Here is a 21,411-nt window from a genome sequence, read left to right as displayed (position 1 = left end):
CCAGGTTTCCTTCACAGCCGTAAGAGCTAGAGACTCATGCGAGATTCTGGAAGACAACTAAGCAGCGTGAGTGCACCCTCTAACCAATCCATCACATGTCCATAGGGGCGTGTGCCCCACACTTTGGGAAACCCTTATCTAAAATATCCCCTCCTGATAGCTCAGTGGCTGAACAAAGGAAGAGTCTTTAGGAGGCAGAAAGCAGCCCAACCACAACCCCTGCTGCTCTTCCTGCTTTGAATAAATCGGGGAGGAGAGGTGAATGGGGCTGCCTCAGGGGGTCTGAGAACTCGGACGGGAGCCAGGAAACCCACAAATGAGCTTTATTCTAAAACCATAAATAAATAATAATACATACATCAACAGCTGTCAAACTATTCCAGCAACGAACAGAATCCAATACAAGTCTGGCCTGAACCGGGGGAGGATGGTTCGGTTTTTTTGGGGGGAGGGGGGCTTCTAATCCTCCACTTAACCACAGCTACCCTTATACCCAAGCAACCCTCCTAGCTAGTTGGACAGGACAGTTTGGAACTGACCGATCTATGCCAGCCCGGGGTCGGTGCTCTCTGATCGGCACAGTGGTGTGTAGTTATGGCGGAAAACTATCAGAATAAATAGGAATTTTAATTAAAAACACTAGCCGCTCCGCCACACACCCACACACGATTCTCCTTGCCAGAGCTAAACAGAGGCCAGTCTACAAACCCCCAAAGACTTGTCTCCAATGGCAACACACACGCTGTAGCCCCTGCCTGTTCCCGAGCACCCTAGTTCATTTCAACGGAGCAGCAAGTGTCTCCAAAGGCAGGGGATGGGGGCCCCAGCACACTGGGTGGGAGGGGCCCTGCATTGCCATTCGTCACACTGACTCCGGGGCTGGGTGTCGGAGCGAGCGGGGCGGGGCAGGAGGTCCCAGGTCCCGGGAACCAAGGGATTTCTCGGCCAGCAGCAAATGAAATGGCTTAGGAGCCTCCATCTCCTCCTCCTCCTCTCCACCGCTGGAGAAGTCCTGCTTCACAATGCGGTTGTTCAGCCTGCTGAACCTCGGGCCTTGACGCTGGAAGAAGAGGTGAAATCCAACCAGACGGCTCTCTGCGCCCGTTTCCTCTATGGGCTCGTCACCGTCGTCCCATGGGCTGTTGGCAAACGACCGCCCGGCCTGATCAATTGCCTTGAGCCTAGAGGTTGATAAAACTCTTCCCGTATAGCCCTGGCTAGCCCAGGATGGGACAGCCACATGCCACCAACAGCCAGCAGGTGTAATTCAGTGGATAATAAAGGGCATTTGTGGTTGGGAGCCAGGACTCTTGGGTTCTAATCCCACCTATGGGGTGGGTGATGTAGCAAGTGAGAGGTGGGGCTGGGAGTCAGGACTTCTATCCCCAGCTCTAGGAGGGGAGTGGTGTCTGGTTAGAGCAGGGGGCTGGGAGGGGATTATAGTACTTATCTACGTCCCATTTAGGCTTAGTTGGTGCTATGGAATCCAATCCTATTCCATTTTAGGCTCTCTGCTCATCAACATCTGCTTGGGAACACTGGATGGAACCGGAAGCTTTTCACTTCTAGGTCCCGGGTGTGAACCCACCAGGCCAGCAGTGGCTGGATCTCACTCTATTGGCTCCTATGTGTAATGAGTTGGGGGATCTCAACTTCTAGTGGACAACTGTCCATGTGGCAAAATCCGCTCCCCTTGGAGACCCTGAGGTGACCCCTGTGTGGCAGGACTAAGGCAGACTTTAGGGATAACGGGTCCCTTGGAAGGTCCCTGGACTGGGACTCGAGTAACCTTTGGCTTTGTCATTGGCCTGCTGGGTGACTGGAGGCAAGTACTGCCCCTCCTGAGATGCTGTCTCCCCTCCCATTGCTGTCCGTTCAGGCCCTAAGCTCTTCAGGGCAGGAGGTGTGTAACTCTGCGCAGCGCCCGGCCCGACGGGGCCCTGACCTCGGTCGCTGTGTGTCTGGGCAGCGCCTGGCCCGACGGGGCCCTGACCTCGGTCGCTGTGTGTCTGGGCAGCGCCCGGCCCGACGGGGCCCTGACCTCGGTTGAGACCTATAGATGCTAGTGTAATACAAAGAGCAGCTGCAACATTGGGCCAGAGCAGCATGTAGTGGAAGTTGGCACCTTCCCCAGCAGATCTCCCCCCACACCAGACTGACTCCCATGGCTCTGATGGGGTTCTCCGAATGCCAGCCGTACCAGTATGGCCTCCGCTCCTGCTTCGTCATGGTGCGCCACAGCTGTGCCAGCTCCCTGGTGGCTGCGGTGGACGCCATCCCCGGGCAGGCGCTGAGGGGAGAGAGCACCAGGAACTCAGTTCTCCCAGCAGCAAACGTCTGCCTGGCCTACCAGCGTGGGTTGCCGAGGCAATACCAGCAGCTGTATACACATTCCACCCACCTTGCCTTCTCCATGGACACAGATGTTAAACATTCAGGGGAGCGAAACCCAAACAACCTGCTCTCTCCAGCTGGTTGCTATGGACCACGCTGCGTGCTGAGATCCGGCAGGTCAGTCCCGCCACAAGGGCACTAAAAAAACCCAGCCTGGGACTGTGCCAAGGGAAAAGGAGTGGCTGAAAGGTGTTGGTGATAGGGCGTTGGCGTGCGGCTTCCGTCATAAATGGTAAGGCCTGAAGGGACCGTTCCGACCATCCGGTCTCCAGAGACCCCACCCAGCGGTTTGCATTCTGAGCCAGCTCGAGTTAGAGCAGATCTTTAGAATGATGTCCCACCTGATGTAAAGACTCCAAGTGTGAACCTCCCCCGACCCTGGGCTGGTTGTTGCAGCAGTTAATTCCCCTCCCTTCTTGTTTCTATTCCGAATTTCTCTCACTTCAGCTCCTATCCGTCAGATCTGGCTCTGCCTTTGTCCCCTTGCTTGTAGCAATCTCCTCCCCACAGAGCAGCTGACAGCCCGGGAGCAAGGTCAACTGGGTAAATGAAACCGATCGAGCCATCTCTGAGGCAGGTTTCCCAGATCGTGGATCATTCCCGCAGCTCTACACTCAAGCTTCCCCAATCTGTCAGCATCCTGTTGGAAGTGGGAACGCCAGAACTGGCCCCAGCATCCCTGTAATGGTCTCCCTGCCATATACAGAGATAACTGCCCTCCGCCCGTTTCTACGCTATATTCCCCTGCTTGTATAGCCAAGGACTATGTTAGCTGCTGCATTACACTAGTACTCTGTGGTCTGTCTGTCTCCATCAGGTGACTCTGGTCTGATACGTTGGAGCGTCAGCTCTTTGGTGCAGGGACTGTCTTTGTGTTCTGTGTTTGTACAGCGCCTGGCACAACGAGGGCCTGGTCCATCACTTGGGTGCCTAGGTGCTACCATAATACATCTAATACCAATAAACAATGTACAGCACCGGGCATAATGGGGTTTTGGTCCATGACTGGGGGCCCCTAGGTGTTACCGTAATACAAATAATAAGTAGCAATAAGAACCTGGAGCTTACATTCCCTAAGTCCTATTGAAACCTAGAGCACATGCTTAAAATTAATGCTCACGCTCGAGCGCTTTGCTGAGCCATGGCCATACTGCCTGGACACAGGGCCAGCTGGGGTCAAGCTCCGCTCTCCAGCCCATGACGCAGCACCCCCTCCTGCTTACCGAATGTACTGCTTGCGGTTCAGCCGGCAGAACATGATGAACCCATTGATGCATTTCTTCTTCAGCTGCAAGGGGGACCGGGACTTGCTGGAGGCCTCCGGCTGCCGCCCACCTTCCCCTTTCTTCCTTTTCCGGCTGGCAGCAGGCGGCAGCTTCGTCCGCTTGTAAGGGATCCAGGTGCTGTCGCTGTTCTCGTCGCTGGAGGACACGGAGCGAGCCGGTCCGGGGCTGGAACCCTGGCAGGTGGAGAAAGAGGGGGGTGTGGTGGGCAAACACCCAGGCAGGCCCCTGAGATTGGGACACCGGGGAAAGGAAGTGGCACGAGCCCCACTGGGGGCTGCAGGTCTAAATCCCCAAAGCAGTTTTGGAAGCCTCAGCCTTGGAGTGGAATGGAGAGAATACCCAAGTGGGCTCCACTTCCAGCCAGATCAGAGGCTTGGTGTCTCATCTGTCCTTATACAGCCACCATGTACATTTGCCCTTTCCCATTCTGTTACCCTAAGATTGCAAGATTTCAACCCCTGCCCCCCAAAACCCATCTTCTCCCCCCTTTCACAGTCTACAGGGCAGTGCCATGACCCCTCCTTCCTTCCCCCCACCCCCACCCCATCCTCTCACCTCCTGCAAGAGCTGCCCACTCCACACCCCCATTAACTCCATCACTCCTGAGCTGGGGCTGGAATCGGTTTTACTCGTCTCGCTGTAGGAGAGGTAGCAATGGTCCAGCGAGAAGGTGGACTGGAAGAGATTGCGGGAGTTCAGCGGCGTGTCCGGAAGTGTCTGATAAGGGTCATGCTGTGAAGGATGGGGGGGGAGGGGAGAGGAACACAGCAAATGAAACGTTAGGGCTGAAATGTTCAGAAGGGATCCGGGAGCCTGATTCCCATTTCAACGCCCAGGCTGGCCACAGGCGTGTCCATAAAGCCTTGAATGGCCCTGTCTAACCCTCCCAGGCCCAGACTGTTCAATCTTCAGCGTGGAATGCAGCAGGTTTCACCCGCCCCGGATGATTTCCATTCTCCAGGTAAGCCCCTCTCCAATGCTTCCCTGCAGTCTCTGCTTACAGGGCTGGATTACAAACCCCTTGGGGCAGCAAGTCTGGCTTTAGTATGGATATGGAGAGCGCCCAGCATTACGGGGCCCCAAGCGGGGTCTCCAGTGCAAATAACAAAGAGGGATGAGAACCTCGCAGCTCCAGACCCCAGCAGCAGGGCACAGCTCCCCCACATTCACCTCCACCAGCATGCCCCATGGAGGGGTCACAACGACTCATTCGACCCTTGGCCCCTCTCTCTACAGCTGCCCCCAAGGAGGTCCGATTAACGCCAGCTGCAATGGTGGTTGTGAGGATAGCGCCCATACCAGTGGGTCGCCACTTCACGTAGACCACCCACAGCCAGCAGGTAAGAGCAACCTAATGGACAGAGCATTGGATGGGGGCTCGGGAGAGGTGGGCTCTATTTCCGGCCCTGCTGGGTGACCTGGGGCAAGTCATTTCCCTGCTCTGTGCCTCAGTTTCCCCATCTGGAACACAGATATAATGGTTCTGGTCCTCCTTTGTGCAGCACTTTGAGACCTACTGATACTAAGGGCCGTTATTATCATCATCCACATCTGAGCCTGACTTTGTAGCACCAGAGGAGACTGTATGACAGTATGCAGCCGGGAGGTGGGTTCTGCCTGCTAACAGGGAGAGGGAGAGGGGCCGACAGGGGACTCAGGAAGGGGCTCCCCCCGCCTACCTTTCTCAGCAGGGTCCCAGCCAGGCTGTCCGAGGAACCAGCCGACTCTGGGCTCAGACACACGTCCTCAAACAAACCTGCCGGAGAACAAGACACACCCCTTCAAAACAAGCAACATCAGAGCAGACCTCCCATGGCCTTCCCCCCCCCGGCAAGGACCCCCGCCAGGAAAGAGGGAAGCCCCCTCCCCCAAAGGCCACGCTGCAGGGTAGTAATGGTTTTAATGATTTCCTCTTGCCACATGCTCTTCTCAGCATACACACCAGCCGGTCGCTACGAGTCTGTCTACACTGCACGCAGAGATGGGAGCGCAGCACATATAGGCATCCCGGGGCTAGCTCTGAACTCGCTGGCCTCCAATAAAGCCAGCAGGGAAGCCGTGCCCGGACGCTGGGTATGTGCTTGAGCAACTAGCCTGTGCTGCCATGGGCTTCCTAGCTATTGCCATCCGAGCCAGCTAGAACAAAGCTAGCGCAGGGCTGTCTGCATGGGCTGCAGCCGTGCCCCAGGACGGCACTGCAGACAGACCCTCTGTAACTGGTTAGCCTAGGGATGAAACGATTGGGGTACGTGAGGGTCAGGGTTCAAATCTTGGTGGAGGATGGGACAATGATGGTGGGGGGAGGCCAGACTGGATGATAAAAATGGGTCCTTCTCCCCTTGCCACCGTCTCCAGGATCCCCCACAACCCACCGCAGAGAGGATCAGGCACTCGGGATGGAAGCTGCCACGATCTGCCATTGGCTGCAGCGGGACTGCACCTGCAGGGGCTGTATTTCTCTTTCTGACCCAGCATGGGAGGGAACCAGAACCAAAGCAGGGAAGGAGCCAGGAGCCAAAATCTGAACCGACTAGCTGAGCAGTCTGGAGTTTGGGACCTGATTTCTAGCATCCCGGATGCTGGCCATCTCTGCAGCGATGCCCGGCTTGAGAGACAACAAAAGGCCAGTTAAGTTCGTGGATTTCAGTCAGTCTCCGATAAACCCTGGGTGCTTGGTGCAGCATTCCTGGGGCTCAGGGAATAAAGTGGCAGCATCTCTCTAGGGCAGTGCCTCTCAAACTTACTTGTTCAGGCCCCCCTTCTTTGTATCTATAGTCGTTTAGGCATTCCCCACCACCACACAACCACATATACCATCACCCAGCTCTGAAGGCAGAGAGGAGAGCAGCGGCTGCTGGCCGGGAGCCCAGCTCTGAAGGCAGAGGGGAGAGCAGCGGCTGCTGGCCGGGAGCCCAGCTCTGAAGGCAGAGGGGAGAGCAGCGGCTGCTGGACGAGTGCCCATCTCTGAAAGCAGACTAGAGAACAGCAGCTGCTGGCCAGGTACTGAGCTCGGAAGACAATACCACACCAGCAGCAGCGCAGAAGTAAGGGTGGCAATGTGAAAAGAGACATTCATCAATATCACTTTCCACAGCAGACGTAGCGCCCCATTTCCACCCTTACTTCTGTACCGCTGCTGCCACCCTGGGGCTGACAGCCAGAGCCTCACACCTGCAGGTGAGGGATTTGGGGGGAGGGAAAGGAGAGAGTCTGGGCAGCAGGGCTCCAGCTGTCCCCTTTATCCCCACATCCCCGGTGTGCACAGCCGTTCTGCACAAGCTCCAGCCACCTGGGGCTGACAGCCAGAGCTCTCTCCCCCCCCACAACACACAAAGAATAGCATACAGCTCACGCCTCCCTTGACACATTCCCCTGCCTCCCTTGGAGGCCTGCCCCACAGTTTGAGAACCGCTGCTCTAGGCGCATGTTCCCACTGGAAAGCGCAGTCTGGGACTTCCTTTGCACTGTAGCACTGTCCACACAGGGCGTAACTGCGCAGTAAGTGGGTGCACAGCAGATTCACACCCTAGCTTGTGACACAGTAACTCGCCATGTAGACATGGCCAACCAGCTCCTTCTGCTGAAATCGCACAGGGTCAATCCCTACAGCCCAATATCCGCTGAAGCCTGTGGCAGCTGGAAGGACTGCGTACAGCGTCTGACACAAGGGAGCCCCAACCCCCTTTGGCGCTTCTAGGCTCTACCGCGATTGGATGGCTGGAGATGAAAGATGGCCCAGCGGTTAGGGCTGCTAACCTGGGACTTGAGAGGCCTGAGTTGGATTCTCTGTTCTGTCCCAGCCTGCCTGTGAGACCCTGGGCAAGCCACATCAGCCCCTGGCTCCTCAAAGGTAATTCACATCAATGGGAGTTAGGCACCTAAATATCTTTGAGGATCTGTGCCTCAATTTCCCCATCTGTACAGTGAGAGAATAGCCCTGCTCAGCCACACAGGAGTGTGCCAGGAGAACCACATGAAGAATCGGGAGGTGCCCAGACAGTACAGTGATGGGAGTCAGATAAATATATAGATGTTGCACACATATAAGGAAAGGTCTGGCTGACAAAGCCAGTAACGTGCCATTGCTGAATGGCTCCGGTACACAGCACATGGCCACTCAGTAATGATGGCGTGATGCCCCCAGACACATTAGGTAGAGATCACACAAAAAGAGGGGAGGGGCGGTTAACTCTCGATTGCCTTGTGCACTGTGGCGTGGATGTAGTAGGCTCCCTTGTGATCAGGGAGTGACTGGCAGCAGGAGAATCCAGCCCCCCACTTGGCATTACAGCATGTGGGAGCGTCGTTGGAAAGACAGCAACGTGCGCTGTCCTTTCTAAGGCACGCTGCACAGCTCTCACTCAATCCCTGCCTCCCTTGCATGGCACGGTTCGTCGCTTGCCTCCCGGGAATCACCACAGCACCACGACCGATCCCGGCAAGCCCCTCAGATGCCTCCGGCCGCAAGGAGGGACGTGGACCCTTTACCTTGGGACAGCTCCTCTGGCCCCCCCTGCAGAACATGACCGGGAAGCAGTCGTCCAGGAGAGGAGAATAGCGAGGGGCTCAAGCCCAGATCCTTACTGGCCCAGCAAGCCCCAATTTGGCCTCCGCTCCCGGGAGAGCACAGGAGTGAGCTCCCTGCGAACCAAAATATCATTTACATAGGAATCTCACTGGCTACATTTCTGCTACCCTCTGTCCCCATTCCCCATAATCAGCCAGGAGAACTTGGGCTGCTCCTCAGCAGCAAAGCTGGAGACTTCCAGGAAATAAACTAACTTGGACCACTAAGATGCTGCTGGATTTATTATTTAAAGGACGCTTGTTAACTTCCTCTACCACTTGTCAGCTGGGACCTACAATCTCTTCCCCCTTCCCCCACCCCGATAATCAGAGGTTATGTTCTCACTTATTTAGCCCCTTAATACTGATGCCCTGCATGACCTCTGCAGGTTCAGGGGTTTTTGGTTGTTCCCCCCCAGGTCTTGCAAATAACCAAACATCGAATTTTGTTTATGTGCTATTTCCCTCTTGTGCATGTGTTTCCATTAATTGTGTTTCCTTGTGTGTTTGTAATTTGATATAAAAAACAATAATGTTTAAAAGGACGCATGCAGCTGATATGTCCATATCCCTTTTTCCAGCTGTCTGTCATGAACATACTGTGCTGTTAGATGGGGGAATCTTCAGGTCTGAAAGTGCTGACGAAGCTGTCTCCCAGAGCCTGGACACACAGATGCTTGGTACTCAACACAACCGCCTTGGCGGGTGCTACTTAGCTACATGAAGAGCAGCAATTTGGTGCAGCCTAAGGGGCCCTTGCCATCTCTGCACGCTATGGCCCTAGTCTATGGCAGTACTCACCACGGGAATTACACACAGGGGACTGGGTTGAGAGCCAAGGACCAGCATCCAGCCCATCCTCCTCTTCCTCCCCACAGGAATAATACTGCACCAGCTCCTGCCTGGAAGAGCAGTTTAGAGATGGCCTTGGATTGCTGCTCTGTCTCCTCTCTCCCAGAGCCCCACACAGAACTGCTTGCAGCTCTGTGCAGCTGGCCACAAGGGGCTGGACCAAACACAGGCGGCTTTGAGAGCAGCTCCTAGTGTCCTAGGGCCCAGCTGTGCAGTGGGGTAGGGCAGACCCCAGCTTCCTGGAGATTTTCAGCTGCAACCTCTCGCCCAGGGAGGGTTGGAACTGGGGAGACCTGCTCTGGGCACTACGGCTGATCCTCTTTGAGAAGTGCCGGCTGTGAACAGGCCTCTCCTTCTGGCTCTCTGCAGGCTATAGCCAAGCCAGCAGGCACGCGGCAGAGAACCCAACTGTACGTGAGACCCAGCCTCGCCTTCTGCCAGGTACGGCTGCGGGAGCCTTCTCCTTTGCTAAGCACACTGCAGGGGCGAAAACTAGGGGGACCGTGCAGCAGGAGGTGCTGTAGAGAACGCCAGGCTATTCCGTTTTAAGCCTCTCCCAGCAGGGGATGTTGTAGGGAGAGGGGCAGCATCAGGCTATTCCAGTCTAAGCCTCTCCCAGCAGGGGGCGCTGTGGGGCGCAGGGGTGGAGCACTGGCTGGGGGGTAGAGCTCCCAGCTACTCCAGTCCCAACCTCCCCCAGCAGGGAGCACTGTGGGGAGCGGGGCAGAAGTGCTGGCTGTGGAGGGAGCTCCCAGCAGCAATCCAGAGTCAGGGTTTGAAAACGCTGCACCCTGGCTGAATAGTGGCTCCAGGCCAGATCCCTAGCAGGTGCAAATTGGCAAAGCTGCCTTGAAGTCACCAGAACCACAAGTTTCCGCGGTCAAGCTCCCCCACCAGCTCTTACCCCAGCAGAGCAAGGTCCGGCCCATCGTACCGACGCTGCTCCTGGTAAATCAGCTGAGCCTTGCAGGTAGAGCAGATGTCATCCTCCTCCTGGCTCCCCTCTCGGTCACAGCCTATGCACCAATCTGCAAATGCACATGCATGCTTTGGTCCTGCTCCGTCAGATACCGCATCCCCCAGCAGAGGAGACTCAAGATTACCACGGATCCATCCCTGGTTATGGACGCTATGGTCATGGCTTCTTATAGGAACGGGGCCAGATGCTCTGTGGGTGGAAATGGGCAGCTGGGGATCTGGTGCATAATCTCTGTTAATGAGGGCCTGGATTTCACCCACACCCTGTGTTGCCACGGACCCCTGTGCATGGCGAGAGCTGATGCTCCCCAGAGCCCCCGTGCACGGCGAACGTGGCGGGGATGAGACACCCCCTTGACCCGAGCGACGGGCAAGCTCCCATCTCCCACCCAGTCCTGCAGGAGGCGCCCAGCAAAGGACAGAGAGGGACCACACCTGCTGCACAGCCGGGAATGCCACCTTCGGCCCTGTCCAGGAAGGCGCTGCCTGTGGGCCGGTAAGACCCCAGTGCCGGGTCCCTTCGGCTGAACTGGAACAGAAGCTGCTTCATGCCAGGAGAAAGCACAGCCCCTTCGCCTGCTGCATGCAGATACGCCTCCGTCTGCCGCCCAGACTGCCAGGGCGATTCCCCCAGGCTCAGGCTCTGATGCGTCTCCTTGTTCACCCCCTGCCGTTCTGCGAAGGCAAAGGGCACAGTACTCTAGGCTGGACCGTGTCTCTGCTTTCCTGGCAAGTCACCTAGGACATGGGGCCAGGTGAGCCCCAAGGTGCATCACCACACAGTACAGCTCAGGCACGAGGGACATTCCACCTGCCCTGGGCACCCGTCAGCTCCAAGCTCAGCTCATGAGGACCCCCCTTCCCCGAGAGCTCCAAGGTACCACCCCTGTGCCACACACTGCCCTAGGCTTCCCAGACATCAGCTCAACAAGCTTCACCGGGAGAGAGGGAAACACAAGATTACCAGGAGCAAGGGAAATGCTAACAGGCCAGCTGGAGAAATTGACATACGGCAAGATTAAGGGACATGCCCAAGGTCACAGAGCAAGTTAGTGGCAGAACTAGGACCAGCACCCAAGAGTCCTGCCTTCCACTACCCTGTCCCAACCACTAGATCCCATTCCCCTCCCAGAGTTGGGGAGAGAACCCTGGAGTCCTGGCTCCCAGCCCCCCTGCTCTAACCATTAGATCCCATTCTCCTCCCAGAGCTGGGAAGAAAACCCCGGAGTCCTGGCTCACAGTTCCCCCCTGCTCTAACCACTAGATCCCGCTCTCCTCCCAGAGCTGGAGAGAGAACGCAGAAGTCCTGGCTCCCAGCCCTCCTCCCACTCTAAGCCACACTAATCATTTCCCTACATCAGCCCTTCGCTGGGTCAAACAATCCAAAGACCCAGCTACCTCATTCCATGGCAAGAAACCTAGGAGGTGAGCTGGGATCCTGACCCTTACGGGGATGACATATGCACGGGACGGGAGGTGGGGGGAGAAGAGGGAGAGTTTTGCACAACTGTAACAGCAGCCCCTGCTAGCCACACTCACCAATTGACGCTTTGGAGGTAATCTCAGATCTGTGACACCGAGGCTGTGTTTACAACGCAGCTGGGAGGCCTTCTTCCCACCTCACGCAGATGTACATATGCTAGCTCCGCTCGAGCCAGTGTGCTAAAAACAGCAATCTGGCAACCATGGCACAGGCTTGGGCTAGCTGCCTGAGGACCACCTGGTCCAAGATCCTAGGGAAGCACACCGGCTTGAGCAGAGCTAGTACATGTGTCATGGAATCAGAGAAATGTCCAGCTGAGAGATCATCGAGCCCTGCCCCCTGCCCTGAGGCCAGACCAAGCAAACCAAGACCAGCCCTGACAGGGGGTTGTCCAGCCTGGTCTTAAAATCCTCTCTGGACAGGGATCCCACAGCCTCCCTGGGAAGCCTGTTCCAGAGCTGAGAGTTAGAAAACTTCCCGTCATATCTAACCTCAATCTCCCTTGCTGCAGATTAAGCCCATTGCTTCTTGTCCAACCTTCAGTGGACACGGAGAACAATCAATCCCCCTCTTTATAACAGTGCTTAGTGTATTTGACGACTGTTCTCATGCCTCCCTGAGACTTCTTTTCTCAAGACTAATGTTGCCAGTTTTTTTAACCTTTCCTCTTAGGTCAGGTTTTCTAAACCTTGGATCATTTTAGTATCTCTCCTCTGGACTCTCTCCAATCTGTCCACATTTTTCCTACAGTGCGGCACCCAGAACTGGACCCAGCCCTCCAGCCGAGACCTCACAGTGCCTAGCAGAGCAGGACAGTTACCTCCTGTGACTTACATACGGCACCCCTGTTAATACGCCCAGAACCATATTAGCCTGGTTAGCTGCTGCGTCACATCGCTGACTCAAATTCCATTGGTGATCCATTATGACCCTGGATCCTTTCCTGCAGTAGGGCCGCCAAGCCAGTTAGTCCCCATTTGGTAGTGGCGCACTTCCTAAGTGCAGCACTTTGCCCTTGTCTTTATTGAATCTCATCTTGTCGCATTCAGACCGATTCTCTAATTTGTCAAGGTTGTTTTGAATTCTAATCCTGTCCCCCAAAGTGCTTGCAGACCTCCCCCACCCCACAGCTTGGTGTCATCCGCAAATGTTATAAGCATCCTCTCCTCTCCATTACCCAAATCCGTAATGAAAATACTGAACAGCAGCGTACTGTGTACATCTACCCAGGCTGCGAATAACACCTCCCAGCTGCAGTGCGGATGTACCCTGAGTGCTGTAGGGCCTTTCTAGGGGAAAATAACCAGTGACTTTCCAGATGGGGGTCCAGTGCTCTGCCCTGCCAAAGGCAAGGGGTCAGGATGTTCAAAATGAAGTCAAAAGCCAGGGTTGGCCAAAGCGAAGCATGGAGAGCAATGTGAGCACAGAAGGGGGTCCAGCCACTGGAGAAGAGCTGCCTCTCCTAAGAAATCTCCCCTTCTTCCCCTTGGTTGTCCCAATGCAGCAGAGACGGGCCTGTCCCACAGGAAAGGGGGGGGAAAGGAGAGATCGTTCTGCAGAGCGAGGCTGGGGGAATGGCTGCTACCGCTTCCATCCCGACCTGATCTGCGGGATCGCTTTCCTTTGCGGGGTTTCTTGCCAATGTTCAGGAGCTTGGCTCTCCTCCTCCGTGGGGTGACGGGTGGAGTGCCGTCTCGACACCCTCGCTGACAGGCGGACATCTCTGCACATCTGAACGCGCCTGCTTCAAATTCTGCAGGACAAGGGGAGAGCAGAGCAGGTCAGAACTCCCCCCACCTCCAGCAACCACTTCGGCTCACAAGGATCCCGGGCCGAAAAGGGAGAGAGAAAAAAACACAGCTTCCGACAATCACTCAGCTTGTGTAGATGTCCACGTTAGCCCTGCTCAAGCTAGGCCAGCGGCTCTCAACCTTTCCAGCCTACTGTAACCCTTTCAGAAGTCTGATTTGTCTTGTGTATCCCCAAGTTTCACCTCACTTTAAAACAACTTGCTTACAAAATCAGACATCAAAATACAAAAAAGTGTCCCAGCGCAAGGCTACTGAATTGCTGACTTTCTCATTTTTACCATAAATTATAAAATAAATCAATTGGAATATAACTATTGTACTTACATTTTAGTGTATAGCAGCGTTTCTCAAACTGGGGTCCGCAGGCCCTGCTGATCCACTCCTCCCCCTCCCTCCCTGCGCCTCCAGCATGCCGGGGAACAGCTGTTCAGCGTCATGCAGGAGGTGCTGGGAGGGAAGGGGAGGAGCAGGGCAGGCGCACTTGGGGAAGGGGGCAGAAAGAGGCGGGGAAGAGGAGGGGCAGGGATGCAGTGGGGACAGGAAAAGGTGGGGTGGAGGAAGGGGTGGGGCCTTGCGCTAAGCATCTGGGCCTTGGGAGTCCACGAAATTTTTTTAAATCAAAATGGGTGTACTCCGGTTGCTAAAGTTTGAGAACTGCTGATGTATAGAACATAGAGCAATATGAACAAGTCATTGTCTGTATAAAATTGTAGTTTGTACTGACTTTGCTAGGGTTTTTATGTAGCCTGTTGTAAAAGTAGGCAAATATCTATTTGAGTTGATGTACCCCCTGGAAGACCTCTGTGTACCCCTAGGGGTACGTGTACCCCGGTGGAGAACCACTGAGCTAGTGCACTAAAAGCAGCAGTATGGCTGTGATGGCAGAGGTGGCCACCTGAGTACATACACCTTGAGATTCGAACGGGGCGTACTTGGAGCTGCCAGCCTGTCCCAGCACCCACGATGCCATGGCCACGCTGCTATTTTTGGCATGCTAGCTGGAGTGGAGCTAGCTCATACGTCTATCTGAGCTGGGAATTACACCTCCCAGCTGCAGCGCGGACGGCCCCGGAGCCAGAGGAGCCTGTCACAGCCACAGTGCCCACGGAGTGCGGGTCTGGAGAAGGAACCGATCCCTCCGGGGACAGCCACGCGAATGCAACGCCCACCCAGGGGCATTCAAAAGTCACCACCCCAGGCAGCTGGTAGATGGCCCAGGTGAACCAAGTGGCGAGGGGTAGCCCATTCCAATTCCTAATGGGCTTGCCTCACAAATGGCCCCCTGGATCACCATTTCAGCGGAAAGGCCAAGGACTGAATGGGTCACAGACACCCCCCTGATCCCCAGGGCAAGGTCAAGGAGTGGGGGTGGGGGCTTGAGCAGGGCCTCGGCTCCGGTCTCCAGGAAATTAAAATACACAATGAAAGTGTCAGCTCTGTGGGGCAGGGGCTGGTTTTGTTCTGGGCTCATACAGGACCTAGTGCAATGGGGCCCTGTTCCCTGTGAAGCCCACGGGCTACAATAATACAAAATAATAATACATCTGGTGGGCCAAACCCACAGGGCACGATTTAACAGCCAGCCTGACTTAACCCCTGTGTGACCGAATAAGAGGACTCCGAAAACAAGAATCCTCTGATCGAAGTGCTGGGACACAGACCGCCTGGCCCAATCCTGCACTGGATTCCAGGACACTGGACTGAATAGGACCCTCCTGGGGCTTTTCCCAATCACTTCATCCTATGGCCAAGGCGTGTATGTGGGGGGTGGGGGGTTGTTTGTTGAACTCTTCACGCAGCCCTAAAGGAAGCACCTGCATAAACACTCCAGAACTGAGCGGATAGCCCCCAGTAGCCAGAAGGACAAGGTACCAGAACGACTGCAGGCACAAGGCATTTGGAAGGACTGGCTCCTTGTCCAGGGGAATTCTTACCACCTTCCAAGGGGCTTCTCAGAGCTCCAGTTGGTTTGCGTTAAACACTCACAGAAAATATTGTATCTCCTACTCGGAAGCCCGTTGCCCCTCTGGCTGAGCAATGCACGTACAGCAGATCTCCTGTCTGGCTTATCCCACATCCCTGCTGCAACCCGTGTCCCTACACCGCCCCTTGGCGTCCCTCCACACGGCAGCTCACGTCCCTGGTGCCCTCCCTCGTCTCCCTTCCCGCCCATGATCCCTTACCTTCTTTCTCCCCATGTCGGAGCTGGAGCAGGGTCCTGGTGGTGCTGATGCTCGCCTGCAGATGCTCAATGTAGCGGAGGACGTACAACAGGATTTCCTTCTGTTTCAAAGGGAACACACACTCAGGGAAAGGTTTTACACTCGCAAGGAGCGTTGGTAGATGCAGCACCTGTGGCACAATTCTGTGGCAACACGTGAATTCTACAAACAAAATCCACAGCCACTAATGTCCCTGGCCCTGCACAGCTGGAGAGTGGCTGGGAACCTTCTCCTATGCTTACTCAGTAATAATGAGTTACACCTTCTAGTGTGCGTGTGTGTGTACCTGCATAAGACAGACCCGTCTGCAAAACAAGACCATGACGGGGGCTGGTTGGCTCACGGGATAGGACGTGGAGCCGTTTGCCTCTAGACTGCTCAGTTCCCACTCAACTCAATTCACTGGTGACCCAAACAAGCTGCCATGGGACGGTTGTTGTGTGAATTAAGTTGCTCTTCTGCCCAGTTCAATGAGGGTAAGTATCCACATCACCAAGGGTTGGTATGAGCTGGAAGGCTCAGCAGAGAAACCAAGGACTGTCATCAAGCTCCTGTTTCATCTTTAATGGTGGGTCCCCCCAGAACAGAACCGAGACAGGTGAGCAAGGCATGAGTGTGGGGCAAAGCGTCCCCTGCTAATGTCTGGGACGCTGCTGTGGGGCGGATAGAGAACGTCAGCCTCCAAGGCTGCAAATCCAACAGACCCATCCACAAAACGTTTGCTTTTTAGAAAACCCCACAAGGATGATTGAGTGAGGAGTGAGGAAATTCTTCTCCTTGATTTATTCTGGGATGGGGTTGGCAGCCTGCATATAAGACCCAGAGTCTAAAGGCTTGTCTGCAGGGGAAATTGACCGGAAGAGCAATTCCAGAATAGCTCCCCCTGTGGACACTGTATTCCAGAATAATTAGCGTGCTACTGAAACAGAGTCATTATTCCAGAATAAGATTGCATAAGAGTGCCAAGCTGTTTGTTCCCTTCAAGAAGCCTAGAGGTTTAGCAGCAGCAAGGCTCAAAGCCTCTCTTCCTCCAAAAGACGGAAGATCTCAGAGCGGGCTGGCTTCCATCCTGCCTCACCTATGCTTTCCCTGACTCACATTATTTCTTTAACACGGTCCCTTGCTTCCCTCTGGAATGTTATACTTGGGGAAGCAGCCATCAGGGCAGCAGCGCGCTCTGGCCGGCAGTACCTTGGTAAGCTTTTTGTAGCTGGTATGCAGAGGAACAGGCAGCATCTGAGCGAGCTCTCGGAGCATGTTGGTGTAGTTACCACGTCTCTTTCTGTTCAGGGATAAAAGAAGGTCAAACAGTTGCTTCCAAGTCCACTGGCAAAAAAGTCCTTTCTGGTAATGCTCCCCTCTGAAGAACTGCAAAGCTCGCTTAGCTACATGGACAAGTGGCACAGGCGTAGCTCAGGGGTGAGGCAGGAAACTGCAGACGAATGGCCTGCTCGGGCCCCTACATACTTTTGTGGAACTGGGCCGGGTACTATCGTACTACTGCATGCATCCAAATGGGCAGATCAAAGCTTATGCAGGCAACTTTGACTGTGGCATTTCCTGACTGCTGAGCATTTACTGCTTTCAGGCTTCACACAAATTGGGTAGCTGCCAATAGAGGTCACACAGGCTGTCAAACAAGCACTGGACTGGCACTCAGAAGTCCCGGGTTCTAATCCTGGCTTGGGTGAACTTGCGCCAGTCCTGTCACCTCCCTGTGCCTCAGTCTTCTCCTCTGTACAATGTGAATAATGAGACTGGCCTCCTTTGTAAAGTGCTTTGAGACTTACTGCTGGAAAGCGCTCATTATTTAGGTCTGCTCTACCGACGGATTTTGTCCTGATACAATCATGTTGGTTAGGGGTATGATTTTTTTTGCTGGTGTAGTTATACCAGCACAACTCCTAGTACAGATGCCGTTGTATTGGAACAAGGGTGCCATACACCCATATAGCTTATTCCCCTTCCCTTACAGGAATCAGCACTACCAGTAGAAACACATTTATACTGAAATCACTGTATTCACACTAGGATCGTCCCGATTTAGCTAGACCAGCACAGTTCAAGCAGCACAACTTTTGTGTGGAGACGAGGCCTCATTGACTGGACCTCTCACCGAAACAAGAGAGTTCTGGTGAGGATGCACAAGGAGGAATGGTATCCATCTAGCTCCCTCCCTGGGCTACGCCTTAACTGTGAAAAGAGGTGAGTTTTTTTCATGGAGTCAGCTATCTTTGCAAGCTCCTAGCAGAGACAAGGCACTGGGAGTCTTTACCTTGATGTAGCTAGTTGAGATCAACCGTATATCCCCCACCTGAAGTTGACCTCAACTAGCTACCCCCAGATAAAAAACTACATGAGGTCAGACTAGTTGATCACAATGATCCCTTCTAAGCCTTGGGAATCTTTGAATCTGTGAATCTCCACTAGGAGTTTATAGAGAGATTCCTAGATTCCAAGGCCAGAAGGGACCACCATGACCCCCTGCTTAACACAGGCCAGAGAATGTCTCCAAAATAATTCCTAGAGCAGATCTTGCAAAAAAAAACAACCCATCCAATTGTGATGCAAAAATTGCCAGTTATAGAGAATCCACCATAGCCCTTGCTAAATTGTTCACATGATTAATTGCTCTTACTGTTAAAAATTTAAACCTTATTTCCAGGCTGAATGTGTCTAGCTTCAACTCCCAGCCATTGGATCAGGATAGACCTTTGTCTGCTAGATTGAAGAGCTCATTATTAAATATTTGTTCACCACGTAGGTATTTATAGATTCTAATCAAGTCACCCCTTCACCTTCTCTTTGTTAAGCTAAATAGACTGAGCTCTTTGAGTCTATCACTATACAGCAAGTTTCCAGCCTCTCTTCAGTTTATTCACATCCTTCTTGAATTGTGGGCACCAGAATTGGACATAATATTCCAGCAGCCGGTGTCAAATACAGAGGTAAAAATAATCTCTCTGCTCCTACTTGAGAGTCCCCTGTTTATACACCCCAGAATCGTATTAGCCCTTTTGGCCACAGCATCCCACTGAGAGCTCATGTGCAGCTGATTATCCATCCTGACTCCAAAATCTTTTTCAGAGTCACTGCTTCTCGGTGACTTTTGCGGGCCCCAAACACTTCCCAGGATAGAGCCCCACATCTTGTAAGTATGGGCTGCATTCTTTGTTCAAATTAGACAGCTAACTTGATGGAAGAACACACTTCTTTTTGCGGTGACAACATGGCTGGGCTGGGCCTGCAGGGCTGTCTGTAGTAAAAACCTATTTCCATCACTAAATCTGCATTGCTTTGTCGATATTCAGAATTCCACCTGCTTAACAAAAGGTGCAAGTTTGAATAGATTTTCAGTTCAAAACCCCGTGTGGACACTCTAAATTGGACTTAGCTTTAGCTTGATTCCTCACCAAGGTAAACTAAACTGGTATAAGCCTGATTATAATTGAATGTAGAGCATCCACACAGGGTGCAACAGTGGTTGAAACAGTTTTTATTTAAAGCAACCAAAAGTGAATTCAATGCAACTATGAATATATTAGTATCAATTATTTGTAGTACCACCGCACCCAGGAGCTGTACAAACACAGATAAAGTCCCTTCCCCAAGCCAAGGGTCAACAGATGGGACTGCGAAAGCTATTTAACGCCACACAGCACAATAACACAGCACTTTAGGAAAGGAAATGAAGGCAAAACCCCTGAACTTCGCTCCCAGATGCCAAGGGCAAATCGGGTACAAAACGCTCTATTCTGGGACCGCTTTGCACTGGGGTAAGTGACTTGGTGTGTCAAAAAGGGGTTTTGAATGGGGGCAGGGGATAAAGCCAAGGGAAATCTGGTCTCTGGCGTGGAAGGGATAGGCCCTAATTGCCCTGTCCCATGTCCTCACCCGTCTCCGATGGTTCGCGGCTGGCAATTGCTGCGGCCAGGACGTGGCTCCCAAGGGCCAGCACGCCCAACCTGACCCCACATCTGTAATGGAGAACAAAGGGAAAAAGAAGGGGAATTCCAATCGATCCAGACCAGGAATGAGATGGGGAAACGGGCAGCCCATGTGTTGTCCTCCACCCCACTGGACAGAGGGTGGGATGAGAAGGGGGTGCCGTAAAGGGGAGGTATGTCATCAGCTGCAAGAATCAGAGGCAGATACACAGGAGGGGGGAAGAGAACTGAGCTGAGTGTGGGGGTGGGGCAGATATGACCAATAACATCCTGTGAGGCTCAGGGATATAAAGGAGGGGGGCAAATATCACCTGCTCCTTTTGGGGGGGAGGACAAATATTGCCCCCCATGCAGTAGGGAGGGGGCAGTAACGCTGACATTAGCATGGAGGACGGAGGCAGCTGTTACTAGACCCAGCGCTGGGGGGGAAGGGAGACAGGCCCAATCCCCTGCAATGGGGGGGGCTCTGAGCGGCAAATGGGGGGAAGATCTCAGGGGAGTGGTAAGGGAGCCCAGCCTGGGACACAAGAGGGGTGCCAGGAGGGGGCTGTGGGCAGTCAAGAGGCTATGGGGGGGAGGGGGCTCCCTACGGGGTTATGGGGGGGCTCCCAGGAATGGGGGAGCCGGAGGCAATGAAGGGGGGCAGAGCCCTGGAAGTGATGGGGAGGAGTCGGGGGAGGTACCCTGGGGGGTGATGGAAGACCAGTGGGGGAGAGCAGGCTTCCTGGTGGGGTGACAGGGGCTCCCACAGGGGGGCAATGGAGGGGGCGGGGCTCCCTGGTGGGCTGATGGGGGAGGGGGTGCAGTGGGAGGGGCCGGGAGAGCTGTGGGGGGGCAGGAGGAGCCTCTTGGGGCTGATGGGAGAGGGGGAACCAGAGGCAATGGGGGAAGGGGGCTCCCTGGGGCTGACGTGGGAGGGGAAGGTCTGGGGGGGGTGACAGGGGAGTGGGGGGGCGATAGAGGAGGAGGAGCCGGGGGTGGTGGGGGAGGGGGCGATGGGGGGCGGGGGGATAGGCGCCGCCCCCCCCCCAGCACCTTTCCCGGGCGGGCCGCGAGCTCCCGGGAGCGGGGACGGTCGCGAGGACGAGCCGGGCCCGGGTTCCAAGGCGGGGGAGGGGCGGGCGGGAAGCGAGGAGGGGGCGGGGCCCGCGCTGACAGAGGGGGCGGGGCTCGTGCGGAGGGGGCGGAGCGCGGGTGGGCAAAGGCTGGGACTGGGGGTTGGACGGGGAGCAGGAGAGGGGGCTGGGGCAGAATGTGGGGGGCAGGAGAGGGGGCTGGGGCCAGGACGGGGAGCAGGAGAGGGGGTTGGGGCAGAATGTGGGGGGCAGGAGAGGGGGCTGGGGCCAGGACGGGGAGCAGGAGAGGGGGCTGGGGCAGAATGTGGGGGGCAGGAGAGGGGGCTGGGGCCAGGACGGGGAGCAGGAGAGGGGGTTGGGGCAGAATGTGGGGGGCAGGAGAGGGGGCTGGGGCCAGGACGGGGAGCAGGAGAGGGGGTTGGGGCAGAATCTGGGGGGCAGGAGAGGGGGCTGGGTCCAGGACGGGGAGCAGAAGAGGGGGTTGGGGCAGAATCTGGGGGGGCAGGAGAGGGGGTTGGGGCAGAATCTGGGGGGCAGGGCAGGAGAGGGAGATGGGGCAGAGTCTCGGGACAGGAGAGGGAATTGGGACAGAGGCTGGGGGGCAGGAGAGGGGGCTGAGGCCAGGACAGGGAGCAGGAGAGGGGGATGGGGTAGAGTCTGGGGGGCAGGGCAGGAGAGGGGGATGGGGCAGAGGCTTGGGACAGAGGCTGGGGGGCAGGAGAGGGAGCTGGAGCTGTTGCATGAAACAGGCATAGCTCTTTTCTTCCCCCCACAAGGAGCCAAGAGGGGTTTTGGA

The 21,411-nt window shown here is 55.1% G+C and overlaps 1 protein-coding gene across 1 annotated transcript; it reads right to left on the bottom strand.

Annotated features, from left to right (window-relative positions):
- Window positions 1-231: 231 nt before the first annotated feature.
- On the bottom strand, window positions 232-20,650 carry MEIOSIN (meiosis initiator). The gene is given in 15 exon segments (XM_038381761.2): window positions 232-1,050; window positions 1,053-1,060; window positions 2,201-2,290; window positions 3,618-3,853; window positions 4,236-4,412; window positions 5,360-5,436; window positions 8,169-8,321; window positions 9,048-9,148; window positions 10,003-10,126; window positions 10,512-10,751; window positions 13,160-13,312; window positions 15,554-15,653; window positions 16,784-16,874; window positions 19,487-19,569; window positions 20,575-20,650. Coding segments are annotated over 14 exon segments (1,821 nt in total). The 5' UTR covers window positions 20,575-20,650; the 3' UTR covers window positions 232-862.
- Window positions 20,651-21,411: the final 761 nt, after the last annotated feature.

This window comes from Dermochelys coriacea, chromosome 23, assembly GCF_009764565.3.
Source record: "Dermochelys coriacea isolate rDerCor1 chromosome 23, rDerCor1.pri.v4, whole genome shotgun sequence".
NCBI lineage: Eukaryota > Metazoa > Chordata > Testudines > Dermochelyidae > Dermochelys > Dermochelys coriacea.
The sequence above is the reverse complement of the archived record's forward strand: the minus strand, read 5'-3'. Positions and strand labels throughout refer to the sequence as shown.